Genomic DNA, 20,040 nt, shown 5'->3' on the forward strand with positions numbered 1-20,040 from the left:
ATTTTTGGATCCTGGATCGGATACCATCTCATACATTTACAGTGAATTTTCGCTATGATAATCATGATCATTGCCTGTCTTGAGTTGTTATCTCAAACAGAAATTTACTACTCTAGTTTACTCTTGGATGTTATTGTTCAATCATTTATGGCTGATTATTTTTGATGTTTTTGTTATTTTTAATTTTTTCCCTTTTGCATGGCCTTGCATTTACTGAGAACCCAGGAATGGACACTCGAAGCAAATACAAGTTACACCTGTCACCTAAGCACGAGGTGAAGAGAAAGCTCTAACTGTCATGAGCTTGGACATTGATATTCGTATTGGCAATGTCTGAGGCAAATCATCAGTAGGCCAATTAAATTAAAAACGTTCAAAGAAGTTGAGCATGACCAAATCGTGTTTATCACGTTGTCTACAAAATAGATACATACAGTACATTGGATTTGTAAGTTGCTATTTTGGAAGAGTCGTGGCGTATGGATCCTTTTTGATTTAGAAAATACAGCGAGTGAAATTCGATTATTCAAGCTTTACACAAGTTTTCAGTAACAAGAAATTGCTTTCTTTCGAATTATTTAACTCTTTTCTTCGTAGGTTTCACTTCTTAGCTCTCGTGGCGCTAAACGATAAAATAACATCTGTCAACAAGCATTTTGTTGGCCAGTGATGCACCGATGTACTTCATGCACAACTTGAGATACCGTATGTATCTAAGAAAGAAAGTGGTGAAGTTAAGTTCAATTCCGGAAAGTTAAGATCGAATTCGAATATGTCAGAACCGGCAATAATGTTCCGTTCAGCCGTAGAGATTCCAAAAATGAGTTGTTCGGCACTGAAAATGGCGGTTTTCGATTACAAGACATCCACAGCTGTGACTTGGTCTGCGAAAAATTTAATGTGGATGTCTTTCGAGATTTCTTTCAGCATCGGAAGCTAGCAAACCTTCTATAAGTCATATTTCCATATCACCTTCAGAACACGGAGGCGTTTGCAGCTCGCTTAGCAGAATGCATGTGAAACGCCTCCTGGAACACGCGAGGCTACACACAGTAAATTCGGAGGAAACGATAGCCATTTATTTACTTCTTTTAATATCCATTATCAACACATGTTAAAACTGCATGAGCCCACGTAAGCACAGTCGCAGTTGGAATCAGAAACGTTGGTGGTTATCGTAGGGATAAACCATGTCTTTATTTTTAATCCGTTATGCACGTCATGTCATCACAACCTATAAACAATATGTAATATATCAGGCAAAAACGACCGTATTTGACCACCTATCCAAACACCAAAAGAGAGTTAAAATAGACGCATAGCGGAGTCTTTTTGACGAACTTCGAGGCCTTTGGAAATGTGGTCAAACACTGTCTTGATTCTTTGATTTACATTTTCGATCGACACCAAAATTTAGGAGCAAGCGGAGAAATAAAATCGTAAAAATCTATGCTAATCAAGATCAGATATGCAAAACCGTCACCTGTTAATTACAAAATTAGGCATTTACTTGTACTGACTATTCTAGTATTTTATTTGACATTTAACTAAAACGAAAGCTTTTGTAGACAAGCTAGATGACACATTTACTAAGACTATTTGTAGTTTTTCTTCGAAAGTCGTAAAACAACAAAACTAAAGTAGTCACTCCAGTGAACCAATTAACGCTCAAAGCCAAGACACGTAGCCGACTTAAAAGGCGGGAAAAGGTGTGCGAGCGTGTCATGCTTGGTTTTAGCTTTATTTCTGATTGGATGACAAAGTTCCGCGAGGTTTTTACCGCAGTAGTTGCCCGCTGAGTAATATCTCTCTATCTGTTATTACTCGGGCTTCCGTAGCAAAGCCCGAGTCATAAAATGCAAGCGTTTTGGTCGCCAAAAGAGGGTCATGGTCCCAGGTGTTCCATGCGTAGACCATAAAAACTGGGGACGAGAAACGCGGCATTGCTCGCTCTTCGTGACAGAATGCGGTGTTTTGCGAAGAAAGTTTTGACAAGAATCGCGCCTTATACGTTCATCACACATACAAAGATGTCGATCGTTTTCAGAAAGGGTCGGTCCACGAATTATATTGCTTGAAAGCCAGCCAGGTAAGCAAAGTTCACGCTCAAAGCGTTCTCGTGAGATAACAACTGAGCCGATTGCGGTATGAGTTCAATCTACGAAAACACTGGCAAAAAAATAGGCAGTCCCTTATAAATGAGAGTCTTTTTCATACTCCTGCCTTGATTCAATAAAAATATGTAGCTTGAATATTTCTTCATAAACTGCGTTAAGGGTCGCAAATTCTTGGAAGTTATCCGCAAAATACACAACTTGAAAGTTTATGCAAATTATGTGCAATGCAATTTAAGCCTAGTCACAGGACTGTTGTTTTCGCAAAGGAGTTTATCGTGATTCGTTTTGGCTCTGTCGAAAGGGATTATCCGTTCTCCAAAGGAGATATGACTCTTGAAAAGGGTTTAAGATCGCAACACGGCAAAGATGTTCAGCTACACAATTTACTCGGATCGTCACGACAAGTAAACAAACTTCGTACAATTTCTGCTAGCATGTACAAAGTAATCGCCATAAGTTGTAAAAAGACCTCGAAATTTTTTTTGCAAACAACTTCTCCATCAATGCGTAGACAGCTGTGCTTCATTCTTGAATCAAAATGATTTAAACTCAAAACTTTCGATAGGATGAGGAGGACACACTCAACGAAGCAACTTGAATAGTAAATATCTAAGCGGACCTCTTGTGCTAAAAAATCCTGATTCTTTAATTTCCTTTCATTGTGTCCAATACGCGTTTTCGTAAAGTACGATTTGATACTGTGGTACGAAGCCCGAGTAAACGAGCTTAGAGCGTCTAGTTAGGATAGTGAAATGCTTCGCTGGGAAGCGCTCCTGGAGCATCCCTCCTTGTTGAAACGTTTTTCAACTAAGAAGCTAATCTCTTGCAAATGACACTGGTTAAACTACTGGTAATGAACAGCTGTAAACGAATGAGAGTACATGCCATGTCAGGTGTGTACCGCACTTGTTTTAGCGCGAGACTTTGTAAGATACTGCTATCGACAAATTCAACATAAACTTAATAGCACCCAATCACAGTGAGTATTTATGGTAAGGAGCGTTATTAGAAATGAAGTAAGACGAAAGCAAATTCGTCAAGAACAAACGGGCACTGGTATTTACACTTAAGCTTCCACCTAGGAGTACTTGGAAGAACCCACTTTCCATGAAGGACGAACTATATAACTTACATTTTCGTTTCCAGCGTTTAGTTCTTTGTAGAACTCGCTTGGGTTGAAAAACAAACTATTTTTTTAGATTTTGGCTTTTAGCAAAGCGTTCTTTGTGCAACTCCTTTGGAGTGAAGAACGAACTGTTATTTACACTCTGGCTTCCAACATGGATTTCAGTGTGGAACTCCCTCTGCTTCTTCTGGTGGTGGTTAAGGTCACTTGTCCTCGACCAGTGATTTCCTCGTGGCGGCATAGGATCATGTTTTTAAAAGCTGCTTTCATCTTTCCGTTCAGACCAATATACAACCAAGGGTTTATGGCGCTGTTAGCCTGGCTGAACCAGTAGCAAATGTAGATAATTACATAAGGATCCCACATCGCCCCACGCCCACTCACGCCGAAGCTCACACCTTCGTCCATCTGATAGACGTGCACTGGAAGCCAGCATAGTGCAAACACCACCACAACAATGATGAGCATTCGGATGACTTTCTTCTTGGGGATTTCCTGTTCTCGTTGATTTTCACTTACGTTATGATTCACAGGCACTTCATGGAACCACAGTTTTCGAGCAACTTGGGTGTACAGAACTGAGATGACAGCGAGGGGCAGGAGGAAGCCGACAGCAAAAAAGTAAGCATAGAAGGGCAAAATTAGAGATTCCTCAATTCGACACTTGCCTTGGATTAGCTTGGAAGCAACTGGTACGATTGACATCAAGGCTATGGATGAGATCCAAATAATTGGCGTAATGATCTTAGGCTTCCTGAACCAAATGCTCCGCCGGAAAGGGTGCACAACAGCAAAGTATCGATCAAATGCTATTACAGTAAGGCAGAAAATGGAGGCGATCGTCGAGACATAAACAGCATAGTAGAGAAACCTGCAGGTAAAAACCTGAAGAAACTCAGAGCTTCCAGAGACATAAAAGTGAGTAATGCTGACAGGCATCTGAAACACAACAACCATCAAATCAGCCACCGCCATGTTAACAAACATGAAACTTGTCAGATTTCTTGTTCCTGGTTTCTTCCACACCATGTAGATCAGCAGTGTGTTACCAACCAAAGCTACGAGCATTGTTATCGCATAAAGTACGGTCAGAGACAGTACGATGGTATCATGGTCTGTCATGTTCTGTGAATTAAAACAAAACAAAAAATGTTTTCAAAGTGAAGGAACTTCTTAAAACTAAACGTTTTAAGGTCGAAAACACAAAACGTAATTTTTACGGTGGTTTTGAAATGTTGCGAGTATTTACTTGATCCCAGTGGTGGTGGATGTTTACTATTGTCTTCGACACGGGTGGAGGGGGATGGTGGGAGGGGGTGGTTATTCACCCTCTTACCACAGGACCCTCGTTTCATTTCCGCTCGCTTCCTTGAAATATTGTTTACGATGTTAGCCTAATTAGCAAAAGGCACCAGTTTCTTATCAAGCTACAAAGATATCATTTCTGAATATTGGAAGTACATGACATGATTAGCAGTAAGTTGAACCGATGTATTAAATACGTTTTTATTTGAGAAGGTTTTAATTAATATTTTACAGAGTACTTTGGTTCATTAGAACATTTACCACTGAGATTTTCTGTAGTTTTTGAGAGCAAATACCTCCTTCAGTATCACAGCCAAGTAGTTAAACATTCACCAATCACTAGGTCTCGCAAGCTCTTTAAATGTTCCAGTACGTTTCATCTGAATATAATTCACTGTCTTTTGAAAGTCTATGCTAAGTAAAGAGATGTGAAGTGTGATGAAAGGCCTTTTAACGGGCTGCGACGGAAATGTTACAAATTATTTCGAATAACGAGACTGAAGCGCAGCTAACAGTACTGTTCTTGATCCAAACTCTGCCACGACTGATCAATAAACTAAAATCAAAGTGGACCTGTCATTAATTCGTAGATATGGAAGTAGCCACTGATTTCCCTTTCCCGGAGGCGTTTGAAACCGCCGCACAGATAAATGAATAGCTTAAAATAACGGAATTCAATGGTGCATTTTGCAAAAAATTCAAACTTCTAATTGATAGATTTTCTTCATGTTTTCGCCAAACGTGGAAAATCGGTAGAGAAACTGATCCACCACAAGACAAATGGGGTCACCGAACGTTCAAGATCGTTAAATATCCAGGCAAAGCTATAGCAATGACCATCTTCCCTATCATTAATAAAGTGTATTATCGTTTGTCTCACGATATAGTCACTTGAGATGTACATCGCGATGTTTCGACTGCTTACTGCTAGTCTTCTTCAGGCGATAAGGTCGACTGATTGCACGGTATCATTTATATCACAAAGGTCGGCTGTGAATGGTGCATTTCGATCCTCCTATTGTTCCATTGTTCCGGCGAGTAGCTGTTCCCTCAGTGGTCCGCTGTTGTGCCGTTCTCCTGTTGTTGTGTTTCTTGATCGTGGGTATCCATGCTTCAGGAATTTCAATTCCACTATCCCTGTTGATGTTGTTAGGGTGAAGTCTGATGTGAATAGCTCCCTTGACCCTACGTGTGTACCAGTGAGGATCTCGATCAATAAACTTGACCTCATTCCAGATAGGATAGTGGCCGGTCTCGTGGGTGTATTCAGAAACGGCGGAGGTCTGGGTACGGGCGAGTCGTATATCCCTGTCGTGTGTTTTGATCTTCTCCTGCATAGATCTACCTGTTTCCCCGATGTAGACTTTGCCGCACTCACAGGGAATCCTGTAGACAACACCATCTTGTTTAGCCGGATTGACGGTGTCCTTTGGTCGCACTTAGTGTGACCGAAGTGTCGCGTCGGACTTAAAGACGGTGCGAATGCCTCGTTGTTCTAGGCAGCGGCGGAGAGACACCGAAACTCCTTGGACATAAGGTAAAACGGCGGTGGATTTAAATTCCGCAACAGGCTCTCTTCTTGGGGTTGTTCGTGCCTTTGCGATGTTCTGTACAAAAGAGGAGGGATATCCGTTAGAAACAAGTACAGTTGACAGATGTTTCTTCTCTCCAGCGATTGCTGATGGTTTGGTCACGAGACGTTTAGTCCGGTCGTACAGACACTTCACAATACCGCGCTTTACTGACTGAGGGGTGGTGTGAATCATACGCTAGGTACTGATCAGTATGTGCTGGTTTCCTGTAGACACTGGTGGTAAGGCGGCCATCAGGGTCTCTGTAAACTGACGTGTCGAGAAAGGCGATCTTGTTGTTGTTCTCGATCTCCAAGGTGAAACGGATTGATGGTTGTTGACTGTTCAGGTGTTGCAGGAAGACGTCAACTCTATCCCGATCCAGGATGGTGAAAGTATTATCTACGTAGCGTTTCCAGATCTAAGGCTTGCAAGGTGCAAACTCTATTGCTTCTTCTTCAAATATCTCCATGTAGAGATTAGCAATAACCGCGGATACAGGGCTCCCCATGGCTGCGCCGTCTCGTTGTTCGTAAATCGATCCGTTGTACTGGAAGTACGTAGATCTTAATACGAAATCCAAGGGGTCCGCGATTTGAACTGGTGTAAGTGTCGTGCGGTCAGCCAGGCCTGCGTCGTTCTCCATTTTTTTGTAGCGCGGCTTGCACGGCGCCCTCGATCGGTACGTTGGTAAACAGTGACTCTACGTCGAAAGACACCATGATCTCGTGGTCCTGGATCTCTTCACTGGCGATGGTGGAGGCGACGTCAGTTGAGTTCTTCACTGTGAAGCTCGAGTTACCTGCCAGGGGAGATAATACGTTAGCCAAGAAAGCAGACAGATCGTATGCAAAGGTGTTGACACACGACGCAATTGGCCTAAGCGGTGTGTCGACCTTGTGGATCTTCGGCAAACCATAGACTCTAGGTGGTTGTTTGTGTCGGGGTCTGATCTTATTATAAAACGCCTCCGATATGTGCCCACTCCGTTTCAGGGTCTAAATTTCGCCGTGATTCCTGCGAGCGTCCCAGCCACCGAGATCATCGCCAGGATTGAGTCAGCAGTAAGGCCACTAGATGCGGAGCGAGCAGACACAGTCAGGAGATCCGTCAACACCATCCTTCAACAGTCACAACCACCCACGCCCAACATCACGAAGGAACAGCAGGAGGCCCTTAAAGGCCTAAAAGAGGACAACTCCATCACCGTCCTTGCGGCCGATAAAGGTCGCGCCAGCGTAATCCTGGACGCTGACAAATACCACGCAAAAATGTCAGCGCTAATTCATTCCGGACCGCACCAGCTGCTCTACAAAAATCCGACAGACCAATTGACCCTGAAGCTACCTGAGAAGCTGCTAACCCTGAAACGGAGTGGGCACATATCAGAGGCGGTTTATAATAAGATCAAATTCCGACACAAACGATAACCTAGAATCTATGGTTTCCCGAAGATCCACAAGGTCGACACACCGCTTAGGCCAATTGCGTCGTGTGTCAACACCTTTGCATACGATCTGTCTGCTTTCTTGGCTAACGTATTATCTCCCCTGGCAGGTAACTCGAGCTTCACAGTGAAGAACTCAACTGACGTCGCCTCCACCATCGCCAGTGAAGAGATCCAGGACCACGAGATCATGGTGTCTTTCGACGTAGAGTCACTGTTTACCAACGTACCGATCGAGGGCGCCGTGCAAGCCGCGCTACAAAAAAATGGAGAACGACGCAGGCCTGGCTGACCGCACGACAGCAACTCTGGCTGACCGCGGTTATTGCTAATCTCTACATGGAGATATTTGAAGAACAAGCAATAGAGTTTGCACCTTGCAAGCCTTAGATCTGGAGAACGCTACGTAGATGATACTTTCACCATCCTGGATCGGGATAGAGTTGACGTCTTCCTGCAACACCTGAACAGTAAACAACCATCAATCTGTTTCACCATGGACATCGAGAACAACAACAAGATCGCCTTTCTCGACACGTCAGTTTACAGAGAACCTGATGGCCGCCTTACCACCAGTGACTACAGGAAACCAGCACATACTGATCAGTATCAGAGAGATCTATGCAGGAGAGGATCAAAACACACGACAGGGATATACGACTCGCCCGTACCCAGACCTCCGCCGTTTCTGAACACACCCACGAGACCGGCCACTATCCTATCTGGAATGAGGTCAAGTTTATTGATCGAGATCCTCACTGGTACACACGTAGGGTCAAGGGAGCTATTCACATCAGACTTCACCCTAACAACATCAACAGGGATAGTGGAATTGAAATTCCTGAAGCATGGATACCCACGATCAAGAAACACAACAACAGAAGAACGGCACAACAGCGGACCACTGAGGGAACAGCTACTCGCCGGAACAATGGAACAATAGGAGGATCGAAATGCACCAATCACAGCCGACCTTTGTGATATAAATGATTCCGTGCAATCAGTCGACTTTATCGCCTGAAGAAGACTAGCAGTAAGCAATCGAAACGTCGCGATCTACATCTCAAGTGACTACATCGTGAGACAACTGATAATACACTTTACTATTGCATCTACTACGATGAATAACAACCTTTTCCTCGAAATTGCCCTATCACTGTTTATATTATTACTTATCGGGCCCATCGATGCATGACGGGGCGTGTGAATTTGCGCGTGCAGTAAGGATGCGCAGAAACAATTGGCGCGAACGTCCTTAAGGTATCATGGTAGGTGGATTTTTACGAAAAATGCGAAAGTCTCTCTGTTTTTTTTGTTTTGTTTGGTTTTTTTTTTTTTTTTTGCTTTTCAAATGGAGAAGACTGAGATAAAAAGAATGGGGAAAAAAAGCTTTTTTACTTTTAAGATAAAGGGAAATCTCATTAACCCATTACGGCGCCCTCTAATTAAAATTCACCGCCAGTTGTCACGTGTAAAGTGATACGCGAACGGTTCTCGATTTGGTTGTTTCATACCAAGTTAGCTTTCGTTCTTGTCAAATTTTCTTTATGTTAGGACGAAAACGCAAGAAAACTTCTTGCCCATTTTCGTCTTCGTAGAAGCCGAAGAGGCCAAAATCTGGTAGAACAAGATCTTTGGCTCTGAGCGACCGTGGGTCGCAGCCCATGGAGGGGAGGGGGGGGGTGGTACTTTGGGAATTTCTGGCTTGGGATGTGCCGCTGGGACCCTGGAACCCTTAGCCTATAGGCAGAGCTAGTTCAGCTGAATTTTGCTACCCTATACTAGAGTAAACTCCCTAAATCCCCCCAGCTATCGACACTGTTGAGGCTGATTTGCGTAAATTTAAACTTGCCGATTTGTTGATTTTTTTTTTATATATTTTTTAGTGGCAATTCCTAGTTTCCTTAGTCTAGATAGAATCTTCAACCAACTAGTCAGTTTTTTGAAAAATTATACCCTATCCTAGACCCAAACACTCTGATTTATATACCCTATCCTAAAGTAAACCATACCCTTCACAGCGGCATATACCTATATAGCCCATATATAGCTGTGCCCCCCCCCCCCCGGGGAGTCGCAGTGTCCGCAGTGTAACTCGAGGACCCTAGTCCCTCCAATGAAGCTGAAGGACAAACTACAACAAGTTCTAGTCGCACGAAGTTGCTGGAGAACGGACGCGATTCCGAAACTTCAACAACGAGAGAGGAGTCAAGCGCAGATATAGATGTAGACGATGTGGATCTCGAGATTTCCTCTTTTTGGCTTCACGAGGCATGGTTTCAAAAAATGTCTGGAGAACGAAGAAGCCTAACCTTGAGGAACATAATACCAATGTCGCCGATCGACGGCACTTACAATACAAACCTTTATAAAGCTCCTAGTCGTTTGTTGTTTCTCGGACGATTTCACTGCGACGGGTTTCCGCGCCAGAACTGTAGACATCTGTTTATTTCAAGTTGTCATAACCATTGTTGTAGCAAACTGACCCATGCTGACATCTGTCAGTGTAGAGGGGATGTTTAACAGCTAATCATACCTTCTTCGAAAAAGAGTGTCGGGCTTTGTGTAATTTCGCTTCCGCTTCAAAGTTATGGCCTCTTTAGTAGTAGGAAACATCCGCATTGAAAATATCAAACTTTAAGGGTGTAGAAAAAAACCCAACCCATATCTGAAAAATCGCCGACACCCGATGTTAATTGCACCGCTCCGATAATTCACGTGCGGAAGTGAACCACTTGAAGCCAAACCGTGGTTCTGGGTATTTCTTTTGATATCACTGCGACAATAGCTTCTTAGAAAATTTAAGAGAAATGATTGTATTCTATAACTATTAAGCTTTCAGAAAATGTATAGGTTGATGTGCTTTTCTTTCAAAGCGCCAGCGGAAGAGCGTGATTTCCAAACACTGTTAATCCACCTACCATGATACTTTAATATGTCAGTTGAAGACAGCTGTTTTTGTATTCCGGCAAAAAACCTCTCCTTTACTGACCGTGGTCACCTAAAGCAAACTGCTGTTACTGTTTGCTGTTATTATTTCATCATTCTTTTGGCTATATTCACTACCCTTAAAGTATACTAGTAACACATTTCAAGCTAGAGTGGTTACATATAATAGCCGAGGTTAAAACCTCTTGATATCTGTGTTTACATAGTTGAGAATGATCCAGATGTTTTCGGTATCACGTTCATGTAGTTGAACCGTGAAGCATTCCTTTAGGTTAGACATCAAACACGAATTAATCGTTTCCTAACTAAACTGGGGCTATTCCTGAAAACGTCAAGTCTAGTTCGTGTACTTCTTAACAACCTTTTAACAACCTTTTAACAACCTCGCTAAGAATTCAGTTAAAAGTGCCGCAAACCGCCGGTTGGCAATTATTTTTACCTGGCTCTCTTACATCCAAAACATTCAAGTAATGTAGCATGCTTCATGATTCTTAATACGGCAGCTCACAAGGGTCACCAACCATTTTAATTTTTTTAATGTTTGTGTTTGTTTTTTCTTTTAAGTTTTGTTTTCATTTTTGTTTTTTGGGTCCCTTCTAATATTTTCCCTTCGCCAAAAGGAGCTCACATGCAATATGTCTACATTTGTCGAGTTTATATCACACTCAAACACGAAAACCTCAAACAATAAAACACAGAACACGCAAACAACGAAACGATCATCGTAGAGTGTGAAAATAATTCCTTCGTTGCTTTCGAAGCCAGTAGAAGTTCAGGGCCGTAGCCAGACTTTCAACACAAATAAGGCTACTCTTGCGGGCTCCTTGAAATAATTAGTTCGCTTTAAGAGCATAAGATTACATTCGTTTGCGTGAGGCTTGAGAGCTCTGAAAATGATATGCTTTTATTTATACAACGACCTTTCAACAGCTTCTTACAAGTTAACGAACTATTCACACAATATTAAAACCCAAAGAGTAAGAAGAAAAAGAAGATGAAGAAAAAATCCTTGACTTTACTTGCAATCTTTGTGACCTTTGTACTTGCTATATTCTTCTCCTGAGACAAGTGAACAACCAATAAAGTAGTAGTAGAGATTATAGTAACCGATGTTTGATTACGCTTGACGAGCAAAACACAACGGTCAGGTCATGGATACTGCCAGCAAAGCATGATCGATGGTCTACACTCCCTTAACCTTTTGCATTTTTGTTTTCGTTCTTGTTTTTAATTTTTGTTTGCGTTTTATTCTTTTTTTGAACAGAAAAAAAAAAAAAAAAACGAAGACGACAATGAAAAACAAAGACAAAAAAACAAGACAAAACAAAACTTTAAGAAACGAAAAAAGAATTAAAAACAAAAACAAAACAAAACAAAAGTTAAAGAACAAGAAAACAAAAACGAAAACAAAAATTAAAAAAAAACAAAAAAACAAGCAGTTCTTAGAAACAATTGATCTTGCTTGCTGGTTATCTCAAAGCTATTCGTAGCTGTTTACATAGTTCAGAAGCTTTAGCTGCGAACCTTTCAGATAATTTAAAATTCCCTGGTGTAACCTGCCGATAACGCATTGTTTTTAGATAAAATACTATTTGCTAATCAGATCAGAAGAGAAATGAATGTCAGAGAAGACCCGATGAGTGCGTGTAACTAACAATATGCAAATTATCCTTTTTAACCGCCATTAGTTATTGTTCAATCAGCGACTTCGTCGCTCAAAGATCTGTCTCTCGCTTCGCTCGAGGGCGATGACTAATTATGCGTAGGCCGACTGGTAGCAAGTCTACATAACGGCACAAACATAACGACATAAGAAGGACGTCACCTCGTTATGTTTGTAGTGTGAACATGTTCACATTTTGACATATTAGCAACAAAACAGCATGAACAAAACAACATAAGGATATTTTCATTATGCCTTTATATGTCGATGTTCGTATTACCGACATAAATCGAATACGCAGTTATGTCGCTAGTGTGAAGTAGGCCTAACACCAGTGCAAATATTACCTACTAATGTTCAAATTCAGTATGTCCTCCGGTTACAAATGAGTAGGTGACTCATTCGCAGGCAAAACCCCTTCATTATGCCGTGGATATAGACATATCCACGAGTAAAAACTGACACCAACAAATGGTATATTTCAGTATTAGCGGAATCCTTAGTTTAACCATGCATCTAAATTATTCAATTTGGGCAAATCTATTGTTCGGCCGTTGTCAACGGTCCCCGTAGTGTTAACATGGCAATTTCGATATATTAAAATTGTAACTTATACAAAAAATGATGGCGACGGAGAGTTTGTTTTTTCCTTCCTGAACAACCCGAAGCTACAAAACCTTTGTATTCATCTCTACACTATATGACAGAACGATTTTTAAGTGAACACCTGTTTAAACCAAGCTTTACACAGAGAAACGCACACATCCTCGATATTTAACAATTATTCCATGAGCGCGCGTTGGATATGAGTTGGCTATAACCAATCTCATATCCAACAAGCGCGAATGGAATAATTGTTTTATTAAATTCGGTGCTTTTGTATTCTTGGAAATATAGCTTAATTTTACTGGATTTAATTTTACAAAACGACCGGAAGTCGATGTGACAAAAACAACAACAAGTGGGAAATCACATGACATGCGCGCCGTTTGTAAAATTAGTTGAATGAAAAATTTGAAAGCGAAGCAAGCGAATTTACTGAATGAAATTACAATCGCGTAGAATTCAAGGAAAGTCTATCAAATGAAGGAGATATAATCCTGGTCAGAAAGTTTGAAAAACGTTCAAGTACGAGTCATGGAGAAGAGCCGAATAATTGTGCACTTGCACATTGCCGTTGTAATAATGCCGCGGAAAACTTTGATCGCAATGTGACACAGACGTTGTGCCAAAATTATTCTCGACAAGACCCCTTTCAGGATTCCCTTGCTTTGAAAGCCTTGGCATTTCGAGCTGTATGTGTGGAGCTCATTGTTGGCCAGATTTAGAGTCAAGGACAGAAACTATCTTAGCGTCAGATTCATCTTCAGAATCTCCGAGGCCACCCTGGTGATTTTTCGTGGCTGGTAAAGAACCGAGCTTACTTCGGTTCAGCTCAAAACACTCAACTCCTTGAGGTGTTTTTCGCAAGGACAGAATTGTTGGCGCTAGCTGTCGTTGATTCTCTCGTCGTCGTCGGCCAAAAAAGAGACTGAGATGAAACTAGATCGTCCTCTGTAGCTGTGCGGGATTTTTGCTCTCGGCCGATCCGAGCTTGCTTAGTCGAACAGTTTCCTCGTCTGCTCATTGGAAACTGGTTTCTTATGGACTACGCCGGCAATTATGCCTGTTTTGCTGCGGCCTTTTACAAATGCATATGCTCTAATAATTTATTTGCCTGGTCAGAGATAAAGGAAAACGGTTTGTTGTGCAGCGGCGTGCAAAGGAAATGATCAACCGGCGGCTCTAATGGATTTAATCAATGAACTTTTGCAATACGTGTCATCTTTCTTCCTCGCAGACGAGTAAAAACACTTCAACTGAACATTCAGTTCTTCTTTTGACTTTTCTTATATCGGTTTCGAAAATTTGGTGCCACCAGGGCTAGCAAGCCATTCTGTTAAGGTAAACATTGTTTTTGTCACATAATCTTCATGAATGCGTAAAATCTCGTCAGTCATATTTTAATTTTGCACCTTTAAGGGACTTAACGTATACGTACCGTTAAATAACCTTATCTCGAACTTTGTGGCTTTTTTGTTGTTACTGGGACGGCATTGTCCATAATTTCCCGTATTTCCTGTGTAGATAGCTCACCGAATGTGCTTTTCTTCATCCATTTTTTTTTTTGTCGACGAAACTTCGCTTCACGCGAAAAAGCTCATGCCGAGCGACATTTGCCGCTTTCATTTCCATATAAGGTCAAACGCAGGTATAATGGCTGGTAACCGAGATCCAGTGAACCAATCAGAAAGCTAGAATTGCATTATCCGAGGCTGAGAATTTAATAATAGCTGATATTCTCCGCCCGCGCCTCAAAGGGATTGCGGTGAGAACATTTCACATTAACGAATATATCTTGAGCAGATAGAAGCTTTTATACAACCCATCGGCTAAATATCCTGCTCTAACAGATTAAGATCAAGATAACAGACAATAATATATTTGTTTTCTGACCTCGCGCGTCTGGCGGCCTATGCACACTGTTTTGATTCGAGTGTAATATGAAGCCATCACTCGAATAATCAGTGAATATTGAAACGTTTACTATTGAGAACTGATTCAAGACATGCTCAAAACAATTTCCTGTATCACTTTGATACCACACACCATAAGGCGCCAGACATTCATTTCGCGGCAAATCAAAATAACGTACCCAGCAACGAAAAGTTCTTTTAAAGGAGCTACGTCACGGTTTCTCATTATTGAGAAGTTTAGCCTAAATATTTTCATGTTGGTCGTTTGCAATCCGTGTTCATCTTCTCCATCATGACCATCCTTGTTTCTTTGTGGTAAATTATTATCTCTTTGGTGTTTCAGTAAACTACAATTTTCTGTTTTCTTTCACCTTAAAGATAATTTTGTAAGTGGTCAAAATAACACAAAATGCCGAGACTGAGCCCCTTAAGTTTCTGGAAATCCCATGCAAAATACTAACGGGAGAGGTTGGATTTCGTATGTCATTCCAAGTGACTGATCTCCTAGAACTTATCATGCTTAGAATGTAGCTGCACTGTAGCCAACGAAAAACAGCTCTCCATCACCAACTTTAGCTAAGCGAGGTCATAAGTGTAAAAAGAAAGAAAAAAGAAAATAAATCTCTATACAGTAAGTACCTCAGCTTAGTGTTTGTAGATCAGAATTCTGGGTTCTAATAAAGCAGAAAACGAGTTGTTGTCACTCCAGGTTGTTCAGTATAATTTTAGTTAGCGCTAATTAGCCCGACCTGTCATGACTGTCGGATCATATGCAGGTGGCCATGATAAGAGTATTAAGTGGCAGTCCCGCTAAAAGCGGTCCACTCGACTTCGGGACCAAAAATCGTTTTCCTTCATTTTTTGTCAGTGAAAAGGGTTTGACACATATATATAAAAAAGCAATTTATTATTTTCCAATTCCTTCTTTTTGCTTTGCTACGAGCCAAAATTGAATTTTGGCCAAACTGAGGTTGCCGACCGTGATCAGAAAGGTAAAATTCACCGATTTTGTGAAGCATGCTACGTCGCCTAAAATGCAGCTCACGGAAATTCGTTTTCATGCGAATTTTAAGGTACATTCATTACTTTGCCTGACGAAATATGGAAACTTTTCGAAAAATTCGAAGCTTACCAGCGAGGCTGGAAGATACCCTACTCCGAGGCCTTTGATAACCTACTAAAATTTAGCCAAATTTGACGGGGAAAATCTCAAAAGTTGGGTCTAAATGAAGCCTAAAAAGCACACCACAGTAAATTTCATACCTTAATAAACCATTCTATAAGTTCAAACCGGCGGGTATCTCATTGGATTGCACGCGAGAACAGATTAAAATCTGCCACAGTCAGTGTGTTTACATAGCTATCGCTCGTGTCAAAGCTCATTTGCATAACCCTAGCACCCGGTGAAAATAAATCTTCTTCCCTTCAGGTTCGTTTGTTGAACTTCTGAGTAGTGGCAAATAGCTTCCTTTAATACTTGTGTACACTCTACATCCAGTTTTGAGGTGAAGGTTGCGTTAAAGTTGATCAATTCTCAAGACTTGCGCGACTCCAAAAGTAAATAATGGCGCCGGCCTGCAGAAATTAACCGTGGCCGTCGTCCTGACCCTTCAATAAGTTCTGCCGCAGAGGTAGCACTAGGAGAAGAAGAAAATCGTAAGTTTTCATATACCGTTTAAGGGCAACGGAATCCTGTACTACTGCCAAGACTACTGGGAGCTTGAGGACTATATGCCCGAATTTGAAAAACAACAACGAACACTTGCCGGTTGCATCGCTGGGAAATGAACCTGAATGAACAGGACACGCTTGAATGGAAGTATCTTTTGCGATGAATGATGGGCTTTACTTCTGTTTTATGCTTGATGCTTGTCTTTTGGTATCTTACACAGCGCATACAGTAAACTTCAGGATCCGTTTATCGGGCCGGTTATAGAACGAAAGCTGCACCAGCTTCGTCAAAATATCACACAAGTTGTAACCTGACCAATTATCCAGGTATCTGCATGTGAGGCCCCAAAGGGTAGTGTTTTTCAGCCGTTTGGGTCATAAAAAGGGTATCCATTTTGGCCATTTTGGTTATAAATTGGGTATGGTGTTAGCCCTCTAGTCTTGAGTTGGGTATGTTCCTAAGCAGAAGCTACTTTTTCATCATTATCAATAAGACCTTCAACAAAAGCCCCTCATAACGTATGTTTAGGGCAACTGTGTCAGCCGCAACGGTCATAAATAGGCTATCGAATTTTTGGTCAGGTCATAAATAGGGTAGCAAAAAACGCAGATTTTGGTCATAAAGAGGGTAAGGGTTTTGGGAAGTGGGCCGCACACCCCCACTCAACTTTTCTGGAAGTACCCCCCCCCCCCCCCCCCGCTGGGCCAATTACCAGGAGCCGAGGGGAAACTCCTACCCCGCGTGCGCCGATCATTAGATTTGGCAAGATTTTCTCATTTCAATATTGATAATGAAAAAGCCATCCATTAATTTTTTGGACTAGTGCAATCTTTTCAGTATGACCGAACGACGACAATCATTGGGCCTTTTCAATTTTTATCTACCTTTCGTCGAAAAAATGTAAGGAGTTGCTAATACACGAGGGCGGAGGAAGCAGACATGGACCTAAAATTCACTTTTCCTTTCCCGTTATCAGCCGTTCGTTTTTCACAGAAACCACAATGGAAGAAAATCAAAAGATGGCACCAAGAAACCTTCCAAAAACCGTCCATATTGAAGCGCGTGCAGATGTTGAGAGGCCGATTTCTCACTTTTTGTTTATAGGACTACTACTCTTCCCATTTTTTCTGTCGACACCAGAATTATTGGCCATAAAAATAGTTTGTCTTTGATTTCTCCGCCTCGCGAAACATATATTTAAGTAATGGGACATGCACTCTTACTGGTATGGGACTCAAGCGTTGGTGCCCGGGAAGTACTCCCTTATATGGGCTATGTAAGTGTGGGCGGTCCCAAAGGGTCTGGTTTTTCAGCCGATTTGGTCATTAATGGGGTATAATTATCAACTTGTTTCAAATGCAGTAGGGACGTCGGAGCCGGGGGAGATGGGAGGGGGCTTTATTCACCCCAATTTCAAGCCAAAATTACTTGAAATAATAATGTTACAAATATCTCCAGATCCCCTACAAGTAAGCGCCTATGGCGCTCGCTTGTAAGCCCCCCCCCCCACCCCCCCAATTCAAAATACGCTCCTCCATCCCTGAGCAGGAGCCCTTGATTTTAAACGATAAGCTCCGACCATGGGATTCAATATCACGATGCTCAAGGCCATGTGAGATCATTTTGAAATTCGACTCAATGCCAGAGAGCGAAAGTCTTCTTTAATGAACTTGTAAGCTAAAGGACATGGAGAAAGAGTGTTATAAATAGATTCAGTAGCTCGTCAATCTCAGTGCAGCGTCAAGTCGCAGTGTAACTGTCACCAAACCTTTTCTGTTGTAAAAAAAAATACGGCCAGTGGTGTTTGCTGAACTACGGGCAAAAGGGTTCAATTGCATCTTTTGTTTTATTGCTGCTAGGTCCTATTCAGTGATGGTTATGAATATAAGTCTGTATTAACACTACTTTTAATTTACATATGTTAATGCTCGCTATACATGATATATGTAGAAATGTTCTCAAATATGTATTTTCTTCGGGCTGTTATGATTTTTACAGACAGCATGAGGATGTAACACTGACGTATGCCGGATGCGATATAACACCTTTAATAAAAAAAAGCCTATCGCATTCTAAGACAATTACGTTCAAAGTCCACACCGTCACTTGAGTCCCATACCAGTAAGAGTGCATGTCCCATTACTTAAATATGTTTCGCGAGGCGGAGAAATCAAAGACAAACTATTTTTATGGCCAATAATTCTGGTGTCGTTAGAAAAAATGGGAAGAGTAGTATTCCTATAAACACAAAGTGAGAAATCGGCCTCTCAACATCTGCACGGGCTTCAATATGGACGGTTTTTGGAAGGTTTCTTGGTGCCATCTTTTGATTTTCTTCCATTGTGGTTTCTATGAAAAACGAACGGCTGATAACGGGAAAGGAAAAGTGACTTTCAGGTCCATGTCTGCTTCCTCCGCCCTCGTGTATTAGCAACTCCTTACATTTTTCCGAGGAAAGGTAGATAAAAATTGAAAAGGTCCAATGATTGTCGTCGTTCGGTCATACTGAAAAGATTGCACTAGTCCAAAAAATTAATGGATGGCTTTTTCATTATCAATATTGAAATGAGAAAATCTTGCCAAATCTAATGATCGGCGCACGCGGGGTAGGAGTTTGCCCTCGGCCCCTGGTAATTAGCCCGGGGTGGGGGGGGGGGGGGTACTTCCAGAAAAGTTGAGTGGGGGTGTGCGGCCCACTTCCCAAAACCCTTACCCTCTTTATGACCAAAATCTGCGTTTTTTGCAAACCATAGTTCCATTCAAGCGTGTCCTGTTCATTCAGGTTCATTTCCCAGCGATGCAACCGGCAAGTGTTCGTTGTTGTTTTTCAAATTCGGGCATATAGTCCTCAAGCTCCCAGTAGTCTTGGCACTAGTACAGGATTCAGTTGCCATTAAACGGTATATGAAAACTTACGATTTTCTTCTTCTCCTAGTGCTACCTCTGCGGCAGAACTTATTGAAGGGTCAGGACGACGGCTACGGTTAATTTCTGCAGACCGGCGCCACTATTAACCGCGCGGCCATGGGCCGAGCGCGGTTCATGGTTTACCCGTCTTTTTTTTTTTTTTCGTTTTGCATGCGACCAGAGCCAAGCTTTCACTCGGCCAAATTTTGGGTCACGCAACCTGTGATGTTTACTCGCCAAAAGCTGTTGAAACATTAATAAATCTCATCTCCGATACTGACTTTCGCGGGAAAAAAATTAAAAACCCAGCGTTCGTCAAAAATTATATTTTTTCACCAGAAATTTCGCTCGGAACATATACATATTTATGTTCGTTTGAATCATCGATGAAATGACCTTTTTGGGATATTTTTTCCTTCGGGGTCAACAAAAACCTCCGATTACAAAATCACGCCGAACCCACACGTTGCAAAAAAATCTCTTCGAAACCCTGATTTCGAAGCGATATATCACTTAAGCGTTAATAGCTACCACACATTGGCAGGCGGTAAACCTATTCCTTAACAATCCAGCTTTATCGTGTTAAAATTTCATAGAAATCGAACAAAACCAGAATTAATTAGAATTATTTGTGACCTCACTCCCTAGACTTGACCTAACAAAGGAAGCCATGGTCGCCCATAACAACCGAAAAACACGAACATAACAAAGCTGACGTTTCGGCCAAAAAAACTCCAGAATTATCGGCTGAGAGCTTAAACTTGAAT

General features: G+C 41.7%; 1 protein-coding gene and 1 pseudogene across 1 annotated transcript; one reads left to right on the top strand and one right to left on the bottom strand.

Moving 5' to 3' along the window:
- Window positions 1–1,073: 1,073 nt before the first annotated feature.
- LOC149096030 (G protein-coupled receptor 83-like) lies at window positions 1,074–4,365 on the bottom strand. Its single transcript, XM_089281585.1, has one exon. The coding sequence runs from the start codon at window positions 4,363–4,365 to the stop codon at window positions 3,379–3,381; it is 987 nt and encodes a 328-aa protein (XP_089137711.1). The 3' UTR covers window positions 1,074–3,378.
- A 775-nt stretch (window positions 4,366–5,140) lies between these two features.
- LOC149096031 (uncharacterized) lies at window positions 5,141–7,858 on the top strand (annotated as a pseudogene).
- The last annotated feature ends 12,182 nt before the right edge of the window (window positions 7,859–20,040 follow it).

The sequence above is a fragment of the Orbicella faveolata genome, unplaced genomic scaffold (assembly GCF_042242905.1).
Source record: "Orbicella faveolata isolate gen_17 unplaced genomic scaffold, um_ofav_v1 contig_48, whole genome shotgun sequence".
Taxonomy (NCBI): domain Eukaryota; kingdom Metazoa; phylum Cnidaria; class Anthozoa; order Scleractinia; family Merulinidae; genus Orbicella; species Orbicella faveolata.

Bases quoted from the DNA above. Each gene is read 5' to 3' on its own strand.
- LOC149096030 (XM_089281585.1), bottom strand. From the start codon at position 4,365: ATGACAGACCATGATACCATCGTACTGTCTCTGACCGTACTTTATGCG.